Source organism: Falco naumanni, chromosome 2, assembly GCF_017639655.2.
Source record: "Falco naumanni isolate bFalNau1 chromosome 2, bFalNau1.pat, whole genome shotgun sequence".
Lineage (NCBI taxonomy): Eukaryota > Metazoa > Chordata > Aves > Falconiformes > Falconidae > Falco > Falco naumanni.
The window spans coordinates 31824084-31845340 of NC_054055.1; the positions used below are offsets into that span (position 1 = coordinate 31824084).

The following is a 21257-nucleotide window of genomic DNA, read 5'->3' on the forward strand; positions in this document are numbered from 1 at the left end:
ATTAAATCCCCTTCTTAGCATGGAACACTATTTTCCCTGATTTCAAAACATTTACTTCACTCCCCATCCACCATCAGTTCAAGATACATATCCCAGATAGGAAGCTGGTGTTTGCCAAACAAAACTGAATCATGCTATATATGAAGAAATATGTTTTTCCTGAAATTGCCATTTAAACTCAGGCAGCTGCTCAAGCCAAATAAAAACATAAGAAATGTCCTCATGGTCTGGGTCAGCAGTCCATCTAGCCCAGTACTTTGTGTTCAATATATCAATTAAGATGCTGTTTAAGGAAAGGAAGTAAGCCAAGTCACTTTCTGCAGTCCACCTCTGTTATTTGTCCATGAGTTTGCCTAAACTCTTTTCAGTTTGCTTAGACTAGGAATTGCTGCCTCAGCCTCCTGTGGCAGCAAGTTTCTGAAATTCACCTTTTAGCCATTTTAAAACCATATCCTACTATTTAAACATTCCCTAGTTTCTGTGCTATGGGATTTGCTGAACAACAGTTCTGAGTAAGTTTCACCCACCTCCTTCAATATTTTTTAAGCCTTGGCGATTTCCCCTTCCTTGTCTTCAATATGCGGAAACTGGGAGGTCCTAATATTTCTGATCTCTCCTAGGTGAGCTGCTTCATCCCCTTGACCATGTCAGTGGTACCTAAACCCACATCTGTATTAGCAAAGTAAGCAGTGCTTAGGAACATTCCCAGGTGCTGGAACAGTCACCACAACACAAGTTAATACCAACAAGCAAGCTTCTCCCAGACAATACTGGAAACCATTCATGAGACCACTCTTACCAGGCCATCTGCACACAGACACTCTTTCTGGAAGAAAACATGGTTTACTAGAACTGACTTGTTCCATGACATTTGGTCTCAAACTCTGGGAACATTCTTGAGCACACTTAAATTACTAATATATAAACAATTCCCAACAGTACCCTGAAGGAGCATTACAACATTTTGCCTTTTTGAAAGCCTAGTTAAGGGGCATCCTCCTCTTAATTAGGTTTGAAAATCTGTTCTTCACCTTAAATCACAATTTGAGCTGGTCTTAGAAGTACACTCTTAGAACACAACAGTTCTATATAAAACCATTTTATAATATTCTCTTCCTAAAGAATTCCAAATGAAAATATCATTTTATTGTAGCTCAAGTAGTATGAACACATCCTACAGAGACATGCAGCATTGATTTGGACATGCTAGAGATACAACGATAGTTTAACAGTAATTTCATCTGAAGATCTCATATATGATTTAGCTTTACTACATCAGTGTGAATAGGATGAGAAAGTATTCTGATTTTGCATCTAAAAATCAAAGGCAGTACGAACATTCAAAGAGGAGAATGTTCAATGTTTCTTACTTTTATTCAGTGAACTTGTCACTATCTGCAAGAGAAACTACAGGATGTTTCTGCAGACTGAACCAGGAAAGGAGTTGAACTCTAGCTCATTTCTAACGCTGAAGAAATGAAAAATAGCTGGAGTAAGAAAAGAAATTGTAAGACTAAGAATACAAACAAGAAAATGTGGAATGGAAATCTGTGCAAGTCAGAGCTGCAGCCATCTCAGCTCAAGGGGTTGCGCAAAAAAAAAAAAAAGGGAAAACTGAAGGCCAAATGTTAACTTATCTCCAGAAAGGTCTAGAAGTAACTTTTATCAGCAAGAAGCAGAGGCTGCAGAAGCCAAAATAAGAATCTTAGAGATATTTTGCTCCGCCAGTATTGTCACAGCAATGCCTTTTAAAAGCAGAACAGCAACAATACAAAATGTAGCAGATTTATATCTTAAAAATCCTTGTTTTTATGGATACAGAATACTTTCATAAGCAGCCCAACATTCTGCTTGTGCCAGTCAAATATGCAAGTTAAGGTATTTCTTCATTGGAGTACAGTGAGGGACATAACAGAATTTAAAATACAGAGCTAGCTAATCTTGCTTTGAATAGGTTTGTTTGCATAATTAAAGCCCCATTAACTCCACCAAAATAACAATAAAAATGACCCTTTATTCTGTCAGTAAGATACAGACTTCTACAATCATCTCTACTTGCGCTTCCATTCTACCAACAGAAGTAGTGATGTACCAGCAGATTTCCAGGATTCAAAATAATTTCAGCTTGCTGATGGGAAAGAAAGGCAGATCGGAGTTGTGGCATCATCACAAACATGTATTTATGTTACAATAAGCAGGGGAAAATTTCCCCAGTGCTCTCTAGTCACAAAAAAAGTCAAACTATAAATAGACTTGCCCAATTAATGACTGTTCTTCATCAAGTGGTTAGTAAGCAAGACCGAAATAAAACCTACAGACATTATTATTGTGAAGTACCAATACCAAAATTGGATTTACCCTGATAAGAACCCTAGATGAGGTGAAAGATTTGCAGAGCAGGAAAACAAAAGCACTGAAGACTAATCCGCAAGCATGTTACTTTGCTGTTTTAAGGCAACATCCTTCTGTAGCAGAAACTGTGAACAGTTACAAGTCCAAACTACTTCTGTCCTTATGGAGGTAAAAAAAAAGCACGCCAATAAGTAAAACCTGAAATAAGTCAATAAGCTCTAAAAACAAACTTTAAAAATGCCTCATAGAAAGTCTGACACGTTTTTCTTCCTTTTGCTCACCATTATACATGTGCAAAAGCAGCTCTCTGAATAAAACTTCAAGGATAAAGAACAAGGCTCCAAGCCCAAATACACACACACACACACAATACAGCCACCTAAAAAACCCAGTGCCTTAAAGATATTTTGGTCACTTCTATCAAGTACATATGCAGTGGATCTGCAAGGGAAAAGAGATTTCATTTGTAAAAAAACTACCCATGCAAAAAATTATTGCTAATGTATCACATACATGGAAATAACATTTTTAATATATTGCTTAAGTTCTAGAAGTTTAAAATCAGACTGAAGTAGAAAAATCCAGAATTAAGACAGTTGCTAACCTTCTTCACCCTGCTCCATAAAGTTAGAAAGACGTACCTAATTTGGGGAAATTTTTGCAGATCAGATTTGAATAAGGCTTGTGGAAGAGTCTGTCTTACCCTTACCACATAAGGATGCTCTTACGTATTACAGGTTTTATAGCCACAGTTCAAATAATACCTGTATTTCTACAAGGACAGGACTGATTTAAATCTCTTGATGTTTGTGCTGGCTTAGAGTTAGAAGTTGTATTTTATTCAGATACAGTAAAATTTTGTTTACAAATTTGGTATTCACAGCCACACTTTCAGATCTTTTGTAGTAGGTAAAAAACTGAACCGCCCAAATGCATGCTTTTATACCTAAAAGCTTCTCTGTCTGTAGAAGTTATTAGCTACTGAACATAGAACATAATTTAAAAATATTTAGTCTTCCTAACACCTATGGTTTATTTCTAACCAGCAAAGTCTCAACTGAAAGATTGAAACTACTGTTTTAGAGTTACTGGGATACAAGAGAAATATTTTTGTACTCCCATTAAAGAAAAATCTATATACATCAATCTCTCAAAAATACCATAGCTCTTAAACAGATCCTTCAGTATCAAGGACTATCAGCCTTCTGAAGGGGAAAAGAAGGTTAAATATTTTAATCCTGACTGAGGTTAAAGAAACCAAAATAAATTATCGTGTCATGTGTGAAGTTGTGGGATAAGCCCACATGAGAACTGGCGCTCTGTTCTCTCCACAGGCTAGCACTGTCTACTGCCACAAAGGCAAGAAAACCAAAGGATCTGGATTGAATTTCAGTGTAAAGGGATATTTGGAATCTTTCCCTCTCCCCAGTCATCCCCCACCTCCCACTGAAGGGGAGAGGAACTGAATGGGTTACTTGATATCTTCCTCTAAAAGAAGTTACGCTTGGTGAATTTACATATTTTTCCAGAATGAGTGAAATCTGGGACAAATTCTCCAACCAAGTTAAAAGCCTCTGTGTATATGTAACAAGAATGCCAACATTTGTCTGTCACTCAATATATCATAACAAATAAAGAAATGCAATCCTTTAGCAGTAAAGCCAATTAATGCATAGTCTGGCATACATATTAAAATACTGAAAAAAGTGGAAAAGTAAGAATGCAAGGAGAAAGTGGGGGGGAAGCTAGGGTATGTTATATTAATTTTACTCATTGCTGAAGTCTTAAATAATACGAAGAAATAAGAGTAATTATATTACAACTGTAGTTAAAGCATACTTAAATAATGTAGTAAAAGAGGCTGCTCCTGTACAGTAAGAAAAATTACAAATTGGAGCAAAATAGTACTACTGAAAAGCAGAATTCTGTTTTTCTCTCATTCTGGAGTGGTTTTGGGGGATATGTGATTCTTTTGGGGTTGTAGGGTGTTTTGGTTTTTTCCTCCAAACAAACTTTCTGAAACCAAGAGGGTAAAGTGTTCCAAAACATTTCCGTGAACCTCCGAAACCACAATTCAAAGAGAATCTAATCAAAATCCATTTCTACACTAGCAGAAACAATGTTATTTTCTGGTATGTTTTACTGGAAAAGAGACAAGAGCTTCAGGGTTGGGGTTGTTTTTTCAGTTTTGTTTCTTATTAATCTGAAAACATCTATATTTAGCATTATATGGTTATAGGGTGCTGAGTCGATAGCTCGATGACTGTCAGCAAAAGTCACAAACACTGGATAGACTTACCAAAATCATATTTCTAAATGCACTAGTAATATACATCAACATAAAAACCCACAGTAGTCATTTGTCTAAAAAGACTGTAACTGAAATAAGCTCAGCAGTACTGATGAGAAGATTTTTAGCCAAAAGGACAAAGGTAAATTAATTTTTGAACATTTTACAAATTTAGGAAAATGCTGCAGCTAATGCTCTTGGTCATTCTTACTTCAAAAAATTTTAACACTCAACTAAACCTGTTAAGAGGGTGGTACAGCCAAGCTCTTTGTAAGATGTACACTGTATCTTTAACAGTCTGTCTGCAATAAGATTAAAAAAAGGTGCATTTCTGGAAAAGGGCGAGTATAACACAACACAACTTCCAGGCAGAGGCACATTTATGCTCTGTCATTAGAGCACATATTCAGAACAATCACATTTTTCTCCACTAATAGCTCCAATCAAGATATTAATTAGTGACATGCTTTATCTCACAACCCATTTGAAAAGCCTTAGCACTTTGACTTACTGTTGCTCGCATCCTTTTTATTTCTCTCATTCAACTGGTGCTACCACAGTGACAAAGGATGAAGGAAGATTCAACAGTCACCACTCCAGCTGCTCCAATCTGTTCCATTCACTTAATACTGAGGTTATCTTCGGTGATGTGTTGAGCATCGCCCCCCCCCCCCCCCTTCTTTTAACAGGGCACCTTAACCTAAACGCCACGGAGCATCTCCCTTTACCTTCCTCTATAGCTGTGCATCCACACAGCATGTGGAGGCAGGATGTGAAAGGTAGGATCAATTAACAATATAGTCAGCAATACCTACCTCAAGCCTTCCTTCCTATCAAATTAGCCAATGTACAGTGAGCTTCCTGCTGTACACAAATGTATCATGTCACCATAGCAACTAAATCAACAAATAGCTGCTGCAGCATCTGCTTCTGGATCATCTAACGTCAGTCAACAGAAGGTTCAGGTTTAAGAGAACAAAGCTTCCAAATATATGCCATTTTATAACTGCATTTTTAATTTAGCCTCCCAATTCCCAGATAGGATACGCTAACTCAGAATGAACCAACTTCTGACTTCATAGTTGAATCTATTATGCAGCTTATGACTTCAGTTTGCAAATAAGCCAGAAAGGGGGGGGGGGGGGGGGGGGGGGGGGAGACGGACACGGACAGGGGACGACCCACTTTATAATAAAAAGATATAGCAAAGAAATAGTCAACTGGAGTCTGTTGCACTCTTTCTTAAATACTGTGTTATTCTACACTATGCATTTATTAAGAGGCATGAAAAGAAAGAAATTGTTTCCCACACTTTTTTGTTTTGCTTTGTAATTTTGTATGTCTGCCCTAAATATTACCACAACCAGAACTGTCTTATATGTTATTATCTAATAAAAGGTGTTTCAGATGGCTGACAAAAAAGGTTTCCCTCTATTAGTATCCACTTAAGAACTGAAAACATCCAATATTAGTTTCTGGCAATTGCACATCTGCAATCTTTAATCCCAGCAATAGGAGGGACCCACCGGCACACCCTCACCTGCAAAAAGACAGCTACCAAGGGCAAAACACGCATCCCTCCCTACTTGTAAGAAATTACTTCAAATACCATACATGCATCCCTCTGGTTTTAGTCCTAATGCATAGGCGGGCAAGACATATGAAATTGCTTTGTAACAACTTGGTATCTGGAATGCACAACGTAAGATTACCAATTAAATGTTACCTCAAGTATACAAAATAAAAAAATTTACTTGGACAGTAATGACTTCAAAGGTAACAAGCAAGTGTACATACACACGCTTATGTAAAAGGACTCAAACCTACAGCCTACTTAGAACACAAAAGTAACTTTCCACTATTTTATCTTGAAGTCATAATTCTAACGTTTGATCAACATGGAATTTTCTACCAAGTAAAAGCTATCAGTTATTCATATCCAGTATATTTTATTACTGAACATATTTAATTTTCAAAGTGGGTGGTTTTCCATCTATATACAGTTTTTTGTTACATTGCATCTAGGTTAGCTCCATAGAGTGGACCAGTGAATAAGGAAAACCAGACACAGACTCAAGATGCTAATTCTGCTGTGGCTCTGTCGTGGACTTACAGTGTTTTGTGGGTTTGTTACTTCACCCATGCCAGAGTTTCCCTGTTTGTAGGACTAGTACAACAGTGTATGTATGTTTGTGAAAGCTACTGTTTAAAGATCACTGCAAGACTTGAGTGTTGTTATTCATTAGCAGCACAGGAATTGCCATATGAAATCACATGTGTGGTCCAGCTAAGGTGATGTCAGTTACAAACGCAGCGCAAGTTATTTTTCCATTGATTGTGTGTTCAAAATCTGCTGTTCATATCATAATGATGCTAATGAGGCTATGAGCTACTGTTTTCTGTGATCAAACCCACTAACACTTAAAAACTGATTAAATGGAAAAATGCAAAAGATCTATGTAACAGGTATTACAGACAAGAGTAAGATTATTAAATAGGAACAGTTGACATCAGTAATAAAAGCCGAATTAAAAGTGTCTTAAACAATTTAAGAATTTCAAGATTGTGATAAGTGTTACTTCCAATTAATTATTCCTTAAAGTCATCTTTCATAAGATTTATTTCCATCTTCTTTTAGACTTCCTAAAGATTTCCTCCCTTTGTGTTTATGTTGGCTAGTAACAAAGAGTTCTGAAAACTTTAGGTTGAGCTCTGTACTATACCATACCAATTCATAGCTGACTAAGCACACAGCACTTCTGTGTTATCTATAAGGAAAAGTAATGTCAGAATTTTCTTTTTTGCCTCAAATTACCTTCTGTTTTTAGTACAAATGACAAGAAAACAGGCTTCTCATTGTTATTTATAAAAGTGTCCTGTAGACATTGATCTTTGACCAAGTAACACAATGCAATGGTCTTAACACTAAAGTTCTAAAATCTTTTCTTTTCCACCAAATTTATTTGAGCAAATTCCAATTAACAGGTTTTCCACAACTACAGAATCCTCTACCTTAGCATCTGCTAATACTGACTGATAATCTAGAAGGATCTATCTGCTCCATATATGGAGATTAACATCTTTCTAACAAAGAACAGAAAAGATCTGGATAGTAAAGGCCATTAACATATCTTAGTTTTCAGGACTAGGGAGGAAATCCATACAGAATTAACTGTTACATAATACATTACAGTAACAATTTATATGTTTTGGATTTTGAAAAAACCACACACAATCCAAACTATTTCATCTTACACAGGTAGTAGCAGCATGTCCTGAAGAAAGTGACAGAAAGCAGACATTTTCTCAGTGATATGCTCCTAAGGCCTATGTATATTTTCAGAAAAGGCGAGAGCAAGCAACTCTGCACTGTTTTTCTAGAATGCAGCTGACAGATAGTAGAATTGGCAAACATTTCATCTTTAACCACCGCTACAAGACACTGTCAGTGACACTGAATGGTGACACTGAATGCACCAAGATGACGATAACCCTAGATGCAACTGGAAACAGGGAGGTTGGAAAGATGACTAGACTTTTCAGTGGCACTGACATTCAAAAATGATAGATTTCAATAAGCTTTCACTGCTTTTTGTAGAAAGGCAGGTTGGAAAGATCTAAGAATTGGTGATTTATTTTTTTTCTAATTCCAGCAAATAAATTGATTTTATGAAAAGTTTTTTTTTTTTTACATCCTTACTGTACTCGTTTTCCCCCCTTCTCTTAATGTGAAAGACAATCAGCAGAAAGCTCATCACTGGGCAGGGGGGAGATGGTTTGGATCCTTGTTTTGTAAAAATGTAAGGTTTTCTGAGAAGAACCAGTAAAAGATAAGCATTAAAAATCTGCATCTAATCTCACTGATAACTGTTCCAAGACTTGTTAGTGTCCACACGTAACACTGTCAATCACTGCGTTTCCTGAGTGTATCTGTCTCATTCTATTATTGAGAAATACTTAGAATTTTCACCTACTTGTTTCTGCTTTGTCTCGTCTCTTTTGCATTCTCAGTTCTCACAACTTGGCTAAGCAAAGTTTTGTTTGTCTCATTTACAGCAAACCCAATCTGTTTCATTAGCATTGACACAGTCTGTGGTTAGCAGATTGTGCACAGAAAATTTGCTATTGAAATAATCCCACTAATATATCTTTAAATCAGTAAAAGTATAAACATAAGGATAACAGAAGCGTTTCAAATAATCTGGATAATGCAACAGTCAAACATTTGTGCTTCAAAATTTTAAGCTAATCCTTGTTTACAGGGAGTTAGAAGGATGCAGTGTTAGTGACAGTCACTGAACTCTGGAACTTTGAGGCATCTGGCACCGGCCAGTGGTTAGACCCATCAGCTTCTATAAATAAGAACTAGAAGACTTCAATCAGATTATTCTCATTTCACAGTGATTTGTTGTTTGAAGTCCACAGGACTTCAGCTTTACAATGCTGAGAAAAATGAGGGACAGAGCTCATACTACAGAGAAAAGTGGTAGCAATGGCTAAACTTTCACCTAATACTTTGCAGGGGCTAGTCCCCTCAGTAGACACTTTCCCTGATCAATCTGCATACTTGCCAACAGTCCAAAACAGAATGAGGGAGTAAATTTTCATTTACATTGTAACTAGATGATAACTTATAGGTAGACAGCCAATTTAATTTTGGGAAACTAAGTAATTTAACAAAGATTGTCTTAAGTGAAAATTACAATGAAAAAACCCACAAACCCCCAGTTGCTTAAGATGCTACTAAAGCAAATCAAAAATCTCATTTATAACAAAAAAAATAAATCTAATTAAAAAAATCAAATCTAAAAGTTCTGTAAAGTGCTAGATGTGGCATTGTTCAAAGAAAGCCAGGCACTTTGAAGAGTTTTGATTTGCAGCAGGTTTTTAGATATCGTATCTAAAATAAATAATAAAACAAATTATCTGCTCTGCCTTCAGTAATCCTGTTTTCTTCACAACACCTGCGGAATCAAAATGCCCTTGCAATTATTTCAATTAAGTATCTAAACTGAAGACACTTTTCACCTGTACTTAAACTGGATATACTTTGAAGTTAGTGTGCTTTGACTGCATGCTGTAGCAGCAGTTGCCATGAAGTACTTTTACTTTGTGTTTCAGCTACAGAGAAAAAAAAACACCCAAACTTCCGCAGACTGAGTACTTCCAGGTTCTCTGAATCTGCTGTGAAGATCTCAATGCTGAGAAGAGGGGAAGAATTAGTTTCCTGGTTATCTCACATTTGAAACAAGCTGAACAGCTGTGCCATTGTTAACGAGTTCTGCTAGTATTTTCCTTCCACATAATACCTAGTGATAAATGAAGAATCTTAGAAACACTACAAAAGCTAGCCAAGATGAACAAAGCACTGTGACCAGTTAACAGATTTGCAGCTCAATTGTACTTTGCTTAAAATAATTTCTTTGCCAGTAATATCGTCACATGTCTGAAAGTGTGTGCAACCAGTCAGGCATCCACTAAGAAACAATATTTAACATTATAAAGTGGTCATGATCAACTTTTGGCCTAAGAGACGAATACATTATTTCAGAAAGGTCATAAAGCTACACTTGATTCCCTCTCTGCAGGCTGAGGCAGAGCCCTTGCAGCCACTGCCCTGACTTCCTTCACCCTTCTGAAGTACCAAAAAAAATAAGAGGACCCAACAAGCAGGTTAGACATGCTCTTTCTTTCCCCTACAACCAGTAAGTGCCATGAACAGCACACTAGCAGTGGAGATCTTCAGCAGCTGAGCTCATTCTGGCTGTGCAGCATTCTGTAATTTCTAGTCATTTCAAGGGCTGAAGTGATAGGTAGGAGAAGATGGTACCACCTTCTTACTTTTTTCAAGAACTCTGCTGAACAACTCAAATCAAAATTTATAATATCCTTTAAGAACAATCCCCTTCATGAAACACAATTGTAAGAATTAAGCAGCACGCTGAAACTGAATTTGGACATTCAGTTCCTGAAGAGTTTAGAAGATTTAACAAATATATAAGCTGTTGATTCTGTTGATTTAGAAAGTATATGGACTAGAAGACAATTTGATATTTTCCAACATTGCTTCTGATGGCTCAGACTCCTGTTTGGTGATATAGCAAGTTAAAAGCCCTTAATATTTAAGACTGATGGATGCGTCTTTAATATTTCTACCTTAAACAGAGCAAAAAAGGAAGTGCCAAAGGAAAAACTGTATTCTGTAGTTATTTCATATAGCATTTAATTTAAAAACATAATTAGAATGCTAGGAGTTTCAATAGCACTTCTAAAGTAGCCTTTTTCTCCCCGACAAAGTGCCCTATTCACTCAGCTTTGTGCAAATCTGAGCATCACTGTATAAAAACACTGTGTGACAACATGGACCTGAGCCGGAAGAGAAATTAAAGGCTACATCCTCAATTTGATCAGATTGGGAAGGCTTAGTCAGTGCTGGAACAAGGGCTTGGTGGGAGAAGTCTCTACAACCTCAATTCTTTCCCATCTGTTTTCTCTTCTACTTCAAAAAGAAAGTGAGAAAAATGAGAGCCTAAGGCCTTTTTTGCTATGGTGTGTAAACCCCGGTCTACCTCTTCCTGGAGAATGCCATTCTGGCTGCTCTATAAAGCACATATAATTCTGTAACATGCAGAAGGTCAGATGGACTTTGCCCTGTTATAGAGAAATCTCTCTATCACCAGGCAGTAGAATAGACTGAACTATTTCAGTTGGAAGGGACCTACAGCTGCCATCTAGTTCAACTGCCTGACCAATTGAGGGCTGACCAAGCTAAAGCATGTTATTAAGGGCATTGTTCAGCTGCCTCAAACACTGACAGGCCTGGGGCATTGACCACCTCTAGAAAGCCTGTTCCAGTGTTTGACCACCCTCTCATTACAGAAATGCTTCCTCGGGAAAAAACAGGTTTCAGCTAGCAGGGGACATCCTTTAGATTACTTGTTCGCAAAGTAATTCTCACATATTTTAAGACTGGAGTTTCTGTAGTTAAAAATGTGAATTTGCAAAGCAGTTACATTTTTGTCACAACTTAGAGAGATTACAATTCCTGTCCTCTGAGGAAATGTATATAAGCAATATGGATGACTTCATAGGTCTTGGACTCTGGCATTTATGTCCTGGCTTACTTGGCATTAAATGTTCCGCAGCACAGAGGAGAGGAGAGAAACAGTCCAAGGAACATGCCCGAGTCCAGGACGCTGCTTGGACATAACTTTACCCTTCCAAACTTTACTGGTAGTGGAGCACACAGACTCAGGCACTAGGTCCACTTGCAGACTGCAGAAAGGAACTGGGCTACCTCAGTGCTTATAGCTCCAGGCAACTTGCACCTTCTCATCTCATTAAAAAGAAGAAAACCACAGATCTTTAGTCACCTTCCTAAAACATAAAGGAGATCATCTTCTGGTCATGCTTATTTCTCCCCATTGATTATATGAGCAACCCACAGTGACTGTCTTCAAACCCCATTTTCACATGTCAACCAATTCTCCCAAATGTCAGTTTCTGAAGAGATTTGTTCAACAGGGGAAATCTTGCTTCAAGTATCTTGGGAAGAATTTACCATATCGGAGACCAAAATTAATCTAGGATTCATACCACACCAATGCAAAGAGATGTTTTAGAGAGAAAGGAGGGAGGATTACTCAGAGCAGTTTTAAGAGGATACTTAATTCCATGAACTTTCATATTAAATACAAGTAGGAAAGGCTATGAACTATACAGCCTTCACTCTTGTTTCTATTTTCAGAAAGCAAATATCAAAATAAATATACTTGGATGCTAGTATAAATTGTGCAATAAATCTGATGCTGCTTTCTGCTAACCAAAAGCAGCATAGTATTCATACATAACTATACAGCAAGGATTTTTGAATCCTAACTTTCTGTTGAGAATGATGGCTTCTTCTAGGAAACTTTGCAAGTTTTCAGTGCATCTGCAATCAAGGATACTGTTTAAATACATAGGAGAAAATTCTGATGTCTGTGGCAAAAAAACCCAAGCCAAAATACCACTTCAGACAAAATGCCATTCTTTCTGATAAAAAAAATATGATTAACTCAGATACAGAAAGAACCTAATAACCTTGTGGCATCAAAACTCACATCCTCATAACATTTTTTTTTTTTTTGAGTGTGGTATGATTTTTTAAAAATTATAGCCATCAACCAGTTAAAAAGTCTGTGGAAAATATTTTTTTTGTCCTATGTAAGATTGATTATGCTTTTTCCAGGGATGGTTGCTACACAAAAGTACTAAACAATCCTGGAAAAAGTACAGCTTGATAATCAGCTTCAGTAAGCTGGCACTGCAGCATTACATGCAGAAGAGTTCCAATGGCTCCAGTGAACACAGTTCTGGTGTGCTTCAATGCTATGAAGTCACTGAAGGATGGAAGAATAATTGTCAACTAAAACAAACTTTAATGAATCTCTGAAAGGAAAAGTTAGACGCATCTGCTAATTCAATAAAGCCAAAGGGGAAGTACAGGAAAAAAAAAAAAAAAAGAAAAAAACCACCGAAGACAGCAGCAGCCATGCATGTACCCTGTACTCTGAAATCAAAACACAGATAAAAAAGGAAAACAGCACAATACAGAAAGCAGTGAAAACAATTATAACAGTACCTGTTGTTAAACAACTTTTAACACTGATTCTTTTTCTTGTATAGGAAAAGATCATGAAATACACACAGTGCTAGGCTCGTTTTTCAGCAGCAATGCAAAACCAAAGCAAGCTGGAACTTGATAATGTACCATATGCTTTTCAGAAACAGAAGTGTCAGAACTAACACTAAGGAAAAGCATTTACTAATCTAGTTTACACCTTCACCATTCAATTTCTGTGTGACTCCATGTATATAAAAAATGTGAAAGCAAAAAAGGGGATTCTCAGATTTCATTCATTTTTATAGCCATCAATTACTCTGCTGACTGAAGACTTCTGGCCATGATAACAGGTTAATATCAACTTTGAGATCAGAGGTTTAAATATTTAAAGAAGAAATTGGTTTTAGAAATACTAACTTGTAGACTTGATGCTAAGTTCTATTTCAGTTCAAAGAATTTGCACTTAAAGTCACACACAGTGTGTATATATATATACACACACAACGTATTACATATACACACACAGAGACACATCCTACATATGTATACATACACAGTGGGATTTTTGGAAAACCCACAGGCATCTAAACTTCTAAAAAGAAGTTTAGAGGATAAGATTCCCAAGCTACAAATATTACTTCATCACTATACCTTCCTGAGAAATGAAGTTGACTGAAGGTCAAACACTATGTGTCCCATTCCCCAAAGAAAAAGAATGGTTAACAGGTACTGGGCTACTTTGAGAATGCTGTCTGCCTTTTTAGTAATAAATTACACCAAGGTTATACAAGGATGTCTCACTTTGCTACTGTTAGCTTTAGTGTGGTAGGTGTGGTGTGGAGAGGGTCCAGAACTTCAGGGCTGCTGCAACCTCGTGTCAGCAATTTACTGATTTGTCTTGGAATAACACTGGATGCTACAGAAACTTTCCAAAACAATTTAACATCAGTCTAATATCAGGAAAACAAAACCTGCTAAAGAAAGCAGTTTGAACTCTTGCCTCCTCATTTCCCTCTCAATCATGAATTTACCTCCTCCCACCGAAACAGGACTCGTAACCAAGTACATCCTTCCTGTCCAGCCTTGGCAATAATCAGTAAAACCTCACTGCAGTAGTTACCCTCACATGAAAAATCCTCAAGCACTTCTGTCCTCATACCACATTTTCTCAGTGTCACTTGGTTTGTATCAACTCCTATGGATTTTCTCCATACATTATCCATGACCTTACTCACCACCGAGATATAAGTAGTACATTACCCAGTCACGTTGAACACAGTGATGAGAAGGTACAAAAGCAGTACTTCTGTGTTTAGTAGAGGGGGAGGAGCTAATGGGCTTGATCTTTGCTTTTCCTTCTCACCAATCTTGTCCTATGAAACTAACAATAGCCCCTTGTTCTGTGGGGACACAGAACAAGGCAGTCTCCCACAGCAGCACCGAGTAGCATATGAACATCCACACAATTTAAGTTTCCCATGTTTTCTGCCTGAACATGCACATTCCTCTAACTTATGTGGATCATTTTGTTTTAACACATGGTGGAAAGTTACAGCTTTGATCTGATCAGACACTTCCACTATTTGAAGCATATGACCTCTCATCTTAACATGTTCAAATATTTGTACTTCTATTTCACATTTTAACTGCTAGCAGAACTTCAAGTATTTGAAATAGATTATCTTGAAGAGACAAACTCCTAGAGAATAGTACTGAATGGTCTATATTCATTTGGTAACTCAGTTAAGCAGTATATACAAAAGTCACAATAATCATAATAGCTAATTCTGGTAAGATGTAAGGAGGGGAGAATTGATTAAAAAAATCCTCAGATATTTTACAGCTGAACAAAAACTTGCAAATTTGGGATAGTGTTAACTAGTTTTATATGTTGATATTTCTGATGTTAGACAAACTACTTAAAGAATTTACTACTAGGTTTTCAATACCTTTTCAGTCAGGAATGACTAAAACTAATCAAAATAGCTACAGTCCAACCTACACGCTACAAAGACAGAGGAACATATACATTTATTTACACAGACAAACAGCTCTGAATTTTGATTGCGGGAACGCAAGTTCTGTCAGCACTACAGATTACATTATAGATTATGCAATCTACCTCCACAATGCTGTTATGAAAGAAACTGTAGATGTAGTTTTTGTCTTTCAAGGAAGTAACCTCTATAGAATTCATGTACTGTAGCTAAGCAAATAGGACAAAAATTACCAACTCCATCATGGAGGCAAAAGTCTTTATACCTCTTGTAGCTTCAAAGATACAAGAAAAAAAACCAAACCCACGGAACACAATGAACTAATACTCAGGCTAAAATATTTTTCATTGGGAAGTATATACCCCTTTCATTAACATACCATGTAAAACAAACAAATATTTTAAGACCCGTTTTAAGACCCTTATAAATATTAGCCTGCCTGACTTTTCTGTGGCCTAAAGTCTTAATTGGGTAACGTTGACAGAGTAAGCAGTACTTGCAATTCTGGATTTCCCATATTTCAGATACAGAAAGTATTTTCTATTTAGTGATGGCTTTTAAATCACCAGATGCAAAAGGGTTTCTTGTAAAGATTTCTGCCACTGAACATATGCATTTGCAGATTCTTCATGAGTCATGTATCAGATGCAAATGAAGGACAGAAAATTAAAGCCACTACTTCCACTAGACACTGTGGAACACAGAGCAGTAGACAACGTGGTGCTGTAAGCGCTAGTTGTCATGAAATGAAGAAAGAAACCGATTTCCTTTACTGAGACTGAGAATCTGCCCAATGCTTTCTGAAGATTCTTTTTCCTGTTTTAAAATAAACACTACCACTACTAGTTCCACTTTAGACAGTATTCTTAATGAGCTGCTTTTTATTTTTTTTAATGAAAAAGGACACCAACAGCATATATGATGGTTTTCCCTTAAGAACACAAACAGAAACCGCCAAAATTCATTTCTTTGAAGAAATTCTTTGCTTGTTTTTCTGTTTTAATCTTGCTTGGCAGAAGAAAAGGAGACAATGTTTTAATGAAAAAATATCACCAAAACATTTAAGCTCCTATCAGACTCAAAATTTTGCACCATTACAGAGTAAGCTTGACAGCACAGCTTGATAGTCTTATTTTTGGGAAAGGCAGAACAAGTAATTCAGTCTCAACGATCTTTGAAAGGTCATGGTGATTAGGAGAGGTTCCCAAGGACTAGAAGAAAGCAAATGTCACTGCAATCTTCAAAAAAAGGGCAAGGAGGAAGATCCAGGGAGCTACAGGCTGGTCAACATCACCTTCAGCTCTTGGAAGATGAGTGAGTAAATCTTCCTAGAAGCCATTTCCAAACACATTAAAGAGGTGATTTGGAATAGTCAGTATGGATTCACAAAGGGGAAGTCACGCCTAACAAACTTGGATGGCCTTCTGCAATGAAATTAGTAGCTCGGTGAACGAGGGGAGAGCAGCAGATACTGTTTATCATCACTTTAGCAAGGCTTTTGACACTGTCTTACGTAACATCCTCACAAAACCAATGCAGTACAGACTGAACATAGACACTGAGGTGGACTCAAAACTGGCTGAACTGCCAGTCTCGAAGGGTTGTGATCCGCAGTGAATGTCCAGCAGGAGACCACTCACTAGTCATCTACCTCAGTGGTTGATATTGGTGCAGGTAACATTTACTATCTTCTTTAAAGATCTGGATGATGGGACAGAGTGCACCGCCACCAAGTTTTCAAGTGATACAAAGTTGGGAGGAGTGGTTGATGCACTGCCATCCAGAGGGACCTTGACAAGCAGAAGAAATAGGCAAGCAGGAATCTCATGCATTTAAACACAGGGAAATGTGAAGTCCTGTACCCAGGCAAGAATAATCCCATGCACCAGTACACACTGTGGGCTGACTGGCTGGAAAGTAGCTTTACAGAAAAGAATGGCAAACAAGAAGCTGAATGTGTCAGCAAGGCACTCTCAAGTCAAAAAAAAAAGGCAACAGCATCCTGGGTTGCATTAGGAAGAGCATTGCCAGCAGGTCAAGGGAGGTGATCCTTCCACCTACCCAGCACTGGTGAGACAACAGCTGGAGTTCTGGGTCCAGTCCTGGACTCCCCAGTAAAAGGAGGACATGGACACACTGGAGAGAGTCCAGCAAAGGGCTATAAAGATTATGAGGGGACTGGAGCATCTGACTTGTGAGGAGAGGCTGAGAGAGCTGGGACTGTTCAGCCTGGAGAAGAGATGTACCAGGGGAGATCATATTATCAGTGTGCATGAATACCTGAAGGTGGGGAGACCTTCAAACAAAACCAAGCCACACTCTTCTCAGCGGTGCCTAGTGAAAAGACAAAAAGCCGCAGGCAAAACTTGAAATACAGAAATTCCACTAAAATGTAGGAAATATTTTCACTGTGAGGGTGGGTTGAATACTGGGGAACAGACTGCAGGAGAGGCTGTGAAGTCCCTTATCCTTGGAGATACACAAAAGCCAACTGGACATGGTCCTGCGTGACTTGCTCCAGTTGACCCTGCTTTGAGTGGAGGAAAAGCTGGACTGAATCATCTCCAGAGGTTTCTCCCAACCTCAAGTGTTCTGTTACATATCTATAAGAATTTTTAAACAACAAGAGTAAACAGAAAGAATATTCACAATTGGGTAAAGAAACATCAGTGGTATGTTTGACTCTGCATAAGTATGCTTTGTTCTTCCTTGTTTGCAAGGCTTTAAAATTGAACTTTTCAAGGCAGAACATGTAAGGAAACAGTAACAGTTCTTCTCTTGCATGTTAACATATTACTACTTCTAAACTGTCAGTATTTGGAAGAAGAATCAGAAGAGAAAGCAAGTTTGGATATTGCTTTTTCCTTTTTTCTGAAATGTTCTGTCCACACATCTATTAAAAGAGATTTATCAGCTCTTTCTCTGTATTTAAGCGTCCCCTACATTGCAAAGATCCCACTGTAACCCAAATCTTACCTCCTGAGCTGTTGCAATGCATTCTCCAGTCTCATTTTAGAGCTCTTGTCTGTGTTTTCACCCTAGAAATTAACTCCTCTTTATGAGAAATAATTTCTTCTGCATAAAGATCAAACATGGGAACAGCAAACTATAAGACTTCCCTTGATCATCAAGTTCAGTCTCTTGCTATCACAGGCAGTGATCTCTCAATCTATTCAGATACTTCAAACCACCTAATTTTTCACTCATTTTCTCCCAGTAGAAGCTGCTCCAGAACTGTGCTTATGGGGTTAAAATATTCTCCCTAGAATGGAGAATGCATATGCTTTTGCTGACACTTTTTCCTTACTGGACCTGACCTTTCCCAAGTGTTCTGAAACCATAATCATAAGTTTTTCTATCACCTTGACTGGTTTTGTCTAAAAAAAAAAAAAAAAATTAAAAATTTGAAGGAGTGTCTAGGCAGACATTAACAGACAAAACCATGTCCCATCATTCAAGATACCCAGTTGCAAGTGTCAGCCTAGAGGCCACAGAGTTGTTAGCGTATGTTGTGCCTGAGCTAGTAAGCTCTACCATAGGGGTAGTTTTATTAACCTTAACAAGGTCATATAGCTTCCAAATCAAGACTCAAGCATGGCTAGACAACTTGGTAGCTGTTTGATCCCATCCTTCCATGAAGATGTTCTTTCATGAGACAGGTTTTCTGCTTCATACTCCTTATACAAATCTCTTATCTGCACCAGTTCTACCTTCACCTCAATCTCTAGAACACATGCATGACCAAAGCTTCACAAAATATTGCAAGTGAAGGATTACTATCTTTTACAGTGTTAATGATGCTGTTGGAAGAAGAAGAAGAAAAAAAATATATATGTATTGACGTTTCCTTACCTGTTGTGCTCCATCCCCACTAACAATAGGGGAAGTTAGTAGAGGGATTTCACTACTTATAATCGAAGTGGTATCCAGTAATGGTGGATGTTCTGCCATCATTGATGGTACACTAATTCACAAGATCACCTGTAAAGAAAAGTTACTCAAATGATTAAACTATATAAATATTTCTGAATAATTATCCCTAAAAATAGCTTCACTTAAAAAAAAAAAGATTACGAAGTTAGACACCTTTAGAAATTATGTTTCCACAACATTTCAGCAATCATGTAAACTTGTAGATGTGTGCTGCCAGCTAGTATAAGCCTTATTTACAGAGGCTGGTTTAGACCCCCTCTAGTGGCTGAACGTTAGAAGACGACACATCACAGCCTTGGAGCTAACAAACCTGAATCTTTTAATTTTGATTACAAACCAACATTTTGTCTAAGTGACTGGCACTGCTGCCAAAATGCCTGTTGAGGTGGGGCAAGGGAAAGAAGCAGTTGCCTTAGAACTTACATATATACTATGTATGTAAGTTTTTGTTTATATGAAACTGGTAAAAACTTGCAATCTATGAACAGGGACATAGTTTCTTTTTCTAATCACCAACCCACTTTTCTAATATTGTAACAAATGAGGCACTTATTTTATGAACATCTAGTTACTAGTAAATGTCCTAATGAGACAAATGAATAATAAAAAAAAGTATCTTCTGAACAATCTGACATTTTTTACTTTTAAAATGTATTAGACCCCGACTTAACTGCCGTGCTGTTTTGATAACCAGTGGCCCTTTAATAATTTTATCAGCAGCTAAAACTGGTGGGGGGGTGGGGGGTGGGGAGGCAGTGCCTGCACACAGAATTATAATCCTTATAACTATACTATGAAAAAGCCATCAGTAGCGCATACTGTAAAGTTACATGAAATCTGAAGACAAGAAAAAAAGCCAGGCAGACAAGAGGCCCATGAAAGCAGTGATCCACTTCAACTCTGACGAGTAACAGCACAACAGAAAGCAGAATTCAACCGAATATTCCTTTCAATTACTTTAACAAGTCGTAGAGTAATGTGTTTATAATATTTTGCATGTTAGTGCTATGTGAAGAGTGGATGGAAGAATTAAGACCAGAAAAGCTAAAGATTACCACTTTTTCATGCTGGAAATATGCTGGAAACTGCAAGTCTAATAAGCTGCTTTTGAAAATGTATTTCATTTTCTTACAAAATAACCAAAATCACTATGTTATACTGGTTTAGTGTATTGGTTTAACTCCATCCCAGCAAGACTCAGTACACTTAGCTTTCAGGGGAAAAAAAAAAAAGATCAAGGAGAATTAAGAAATTGATATTTCTTAACAAAACAGCAAGACAGATGGAAAGAATCCACTAGAGGTGAATGGTACATTTAGAATTCCCACAAGTTAATCACATTTTGCATCTGAAAACAGTGCTTAACATCAAGCACAGGCATAAAGATTAAGCTAAAAACAAGCCTGTACAGTATTTCTGAAGCAGAACTGCCTCTCTTAGCCAGTACTCACAGTAGCCTAGTGAAAATAAGTAGGTACATCTTTAAAGTTACACAGCCTGATGGTCAGTAATATTACAGGTTTTTAAATTTTTGCCTTGATACCATCTGCCTAATGAAACTCTCTACAAACACTTCTACACTTCTAACACAGATATACTGTCTGCTCATAAACAGAGATGCTTACTAGTTACAGCTTGTAACTTGCTTTAAATGAAGAGATACCTGATAAAATTCAAGGAGTATAAAGTCAGCTAGTTCTAGAAGTTCTAGAGATTATATTTGGTTAACTTAAAGAGCTGACGTCAGAAACATTCTCTAAGCTATCTCCATCCCACCCAATTGACTGCTTTTACTTGTTTGCCCCTTTAAGGCAGATGATACTGTACATCTGCTGTGGGTTGAGGTCTACAGTACAGTGCTGTCGGTACAAGAAGACTCACGCAGAACAAAGGCTTCACATTTTCTAGAAATTGCGTTAACAGAGCACTATAAACCTCTTGTACAGCTGTACATAGATAGCATGATTTAGCTATTCCCATACTGAAGGCTGTCCTGTTATAAAACTATGAACTCAGAAAAAAGTATTCTGAAGTTATTTTAGAGGTTTCATTTACTTTCCAGGTATACTCTGCAAAGATT

General features: G+C 37.4%; 1 protein-coding gene across 5 annotated transcripts in view; it reads right to left on the reverse strand.

Moving 5' to 3' along the window:
• The window catches only part of FNDC3A (fibronectin type III domain containing 3A), a 127031-nt gene that overhangs the window by 88846 nt on the left and 16928 nt on the right, over window positions 1–21257 (reverse strand). For 4 of the 5 annotated variants that reach the window (XM_040583836.1, XM_040583837.1, XM_040583834.1 and 1 more), the window contains exon 2: window positions 19097–19225. In XM_040583836.1, the coding sequence (XP_040439770.1) occupies window positions 19097–19198 (102 nt within the window). In that variant the 5' untranslated portion in view covers window positions 19199–19225. Of the gene's footprint in view, window positions 1–19096; window positions 19226–21257 lie in introns of those variants that run through there. The other variant, XM_040583839.1, reaches the window with a different exon arrangement.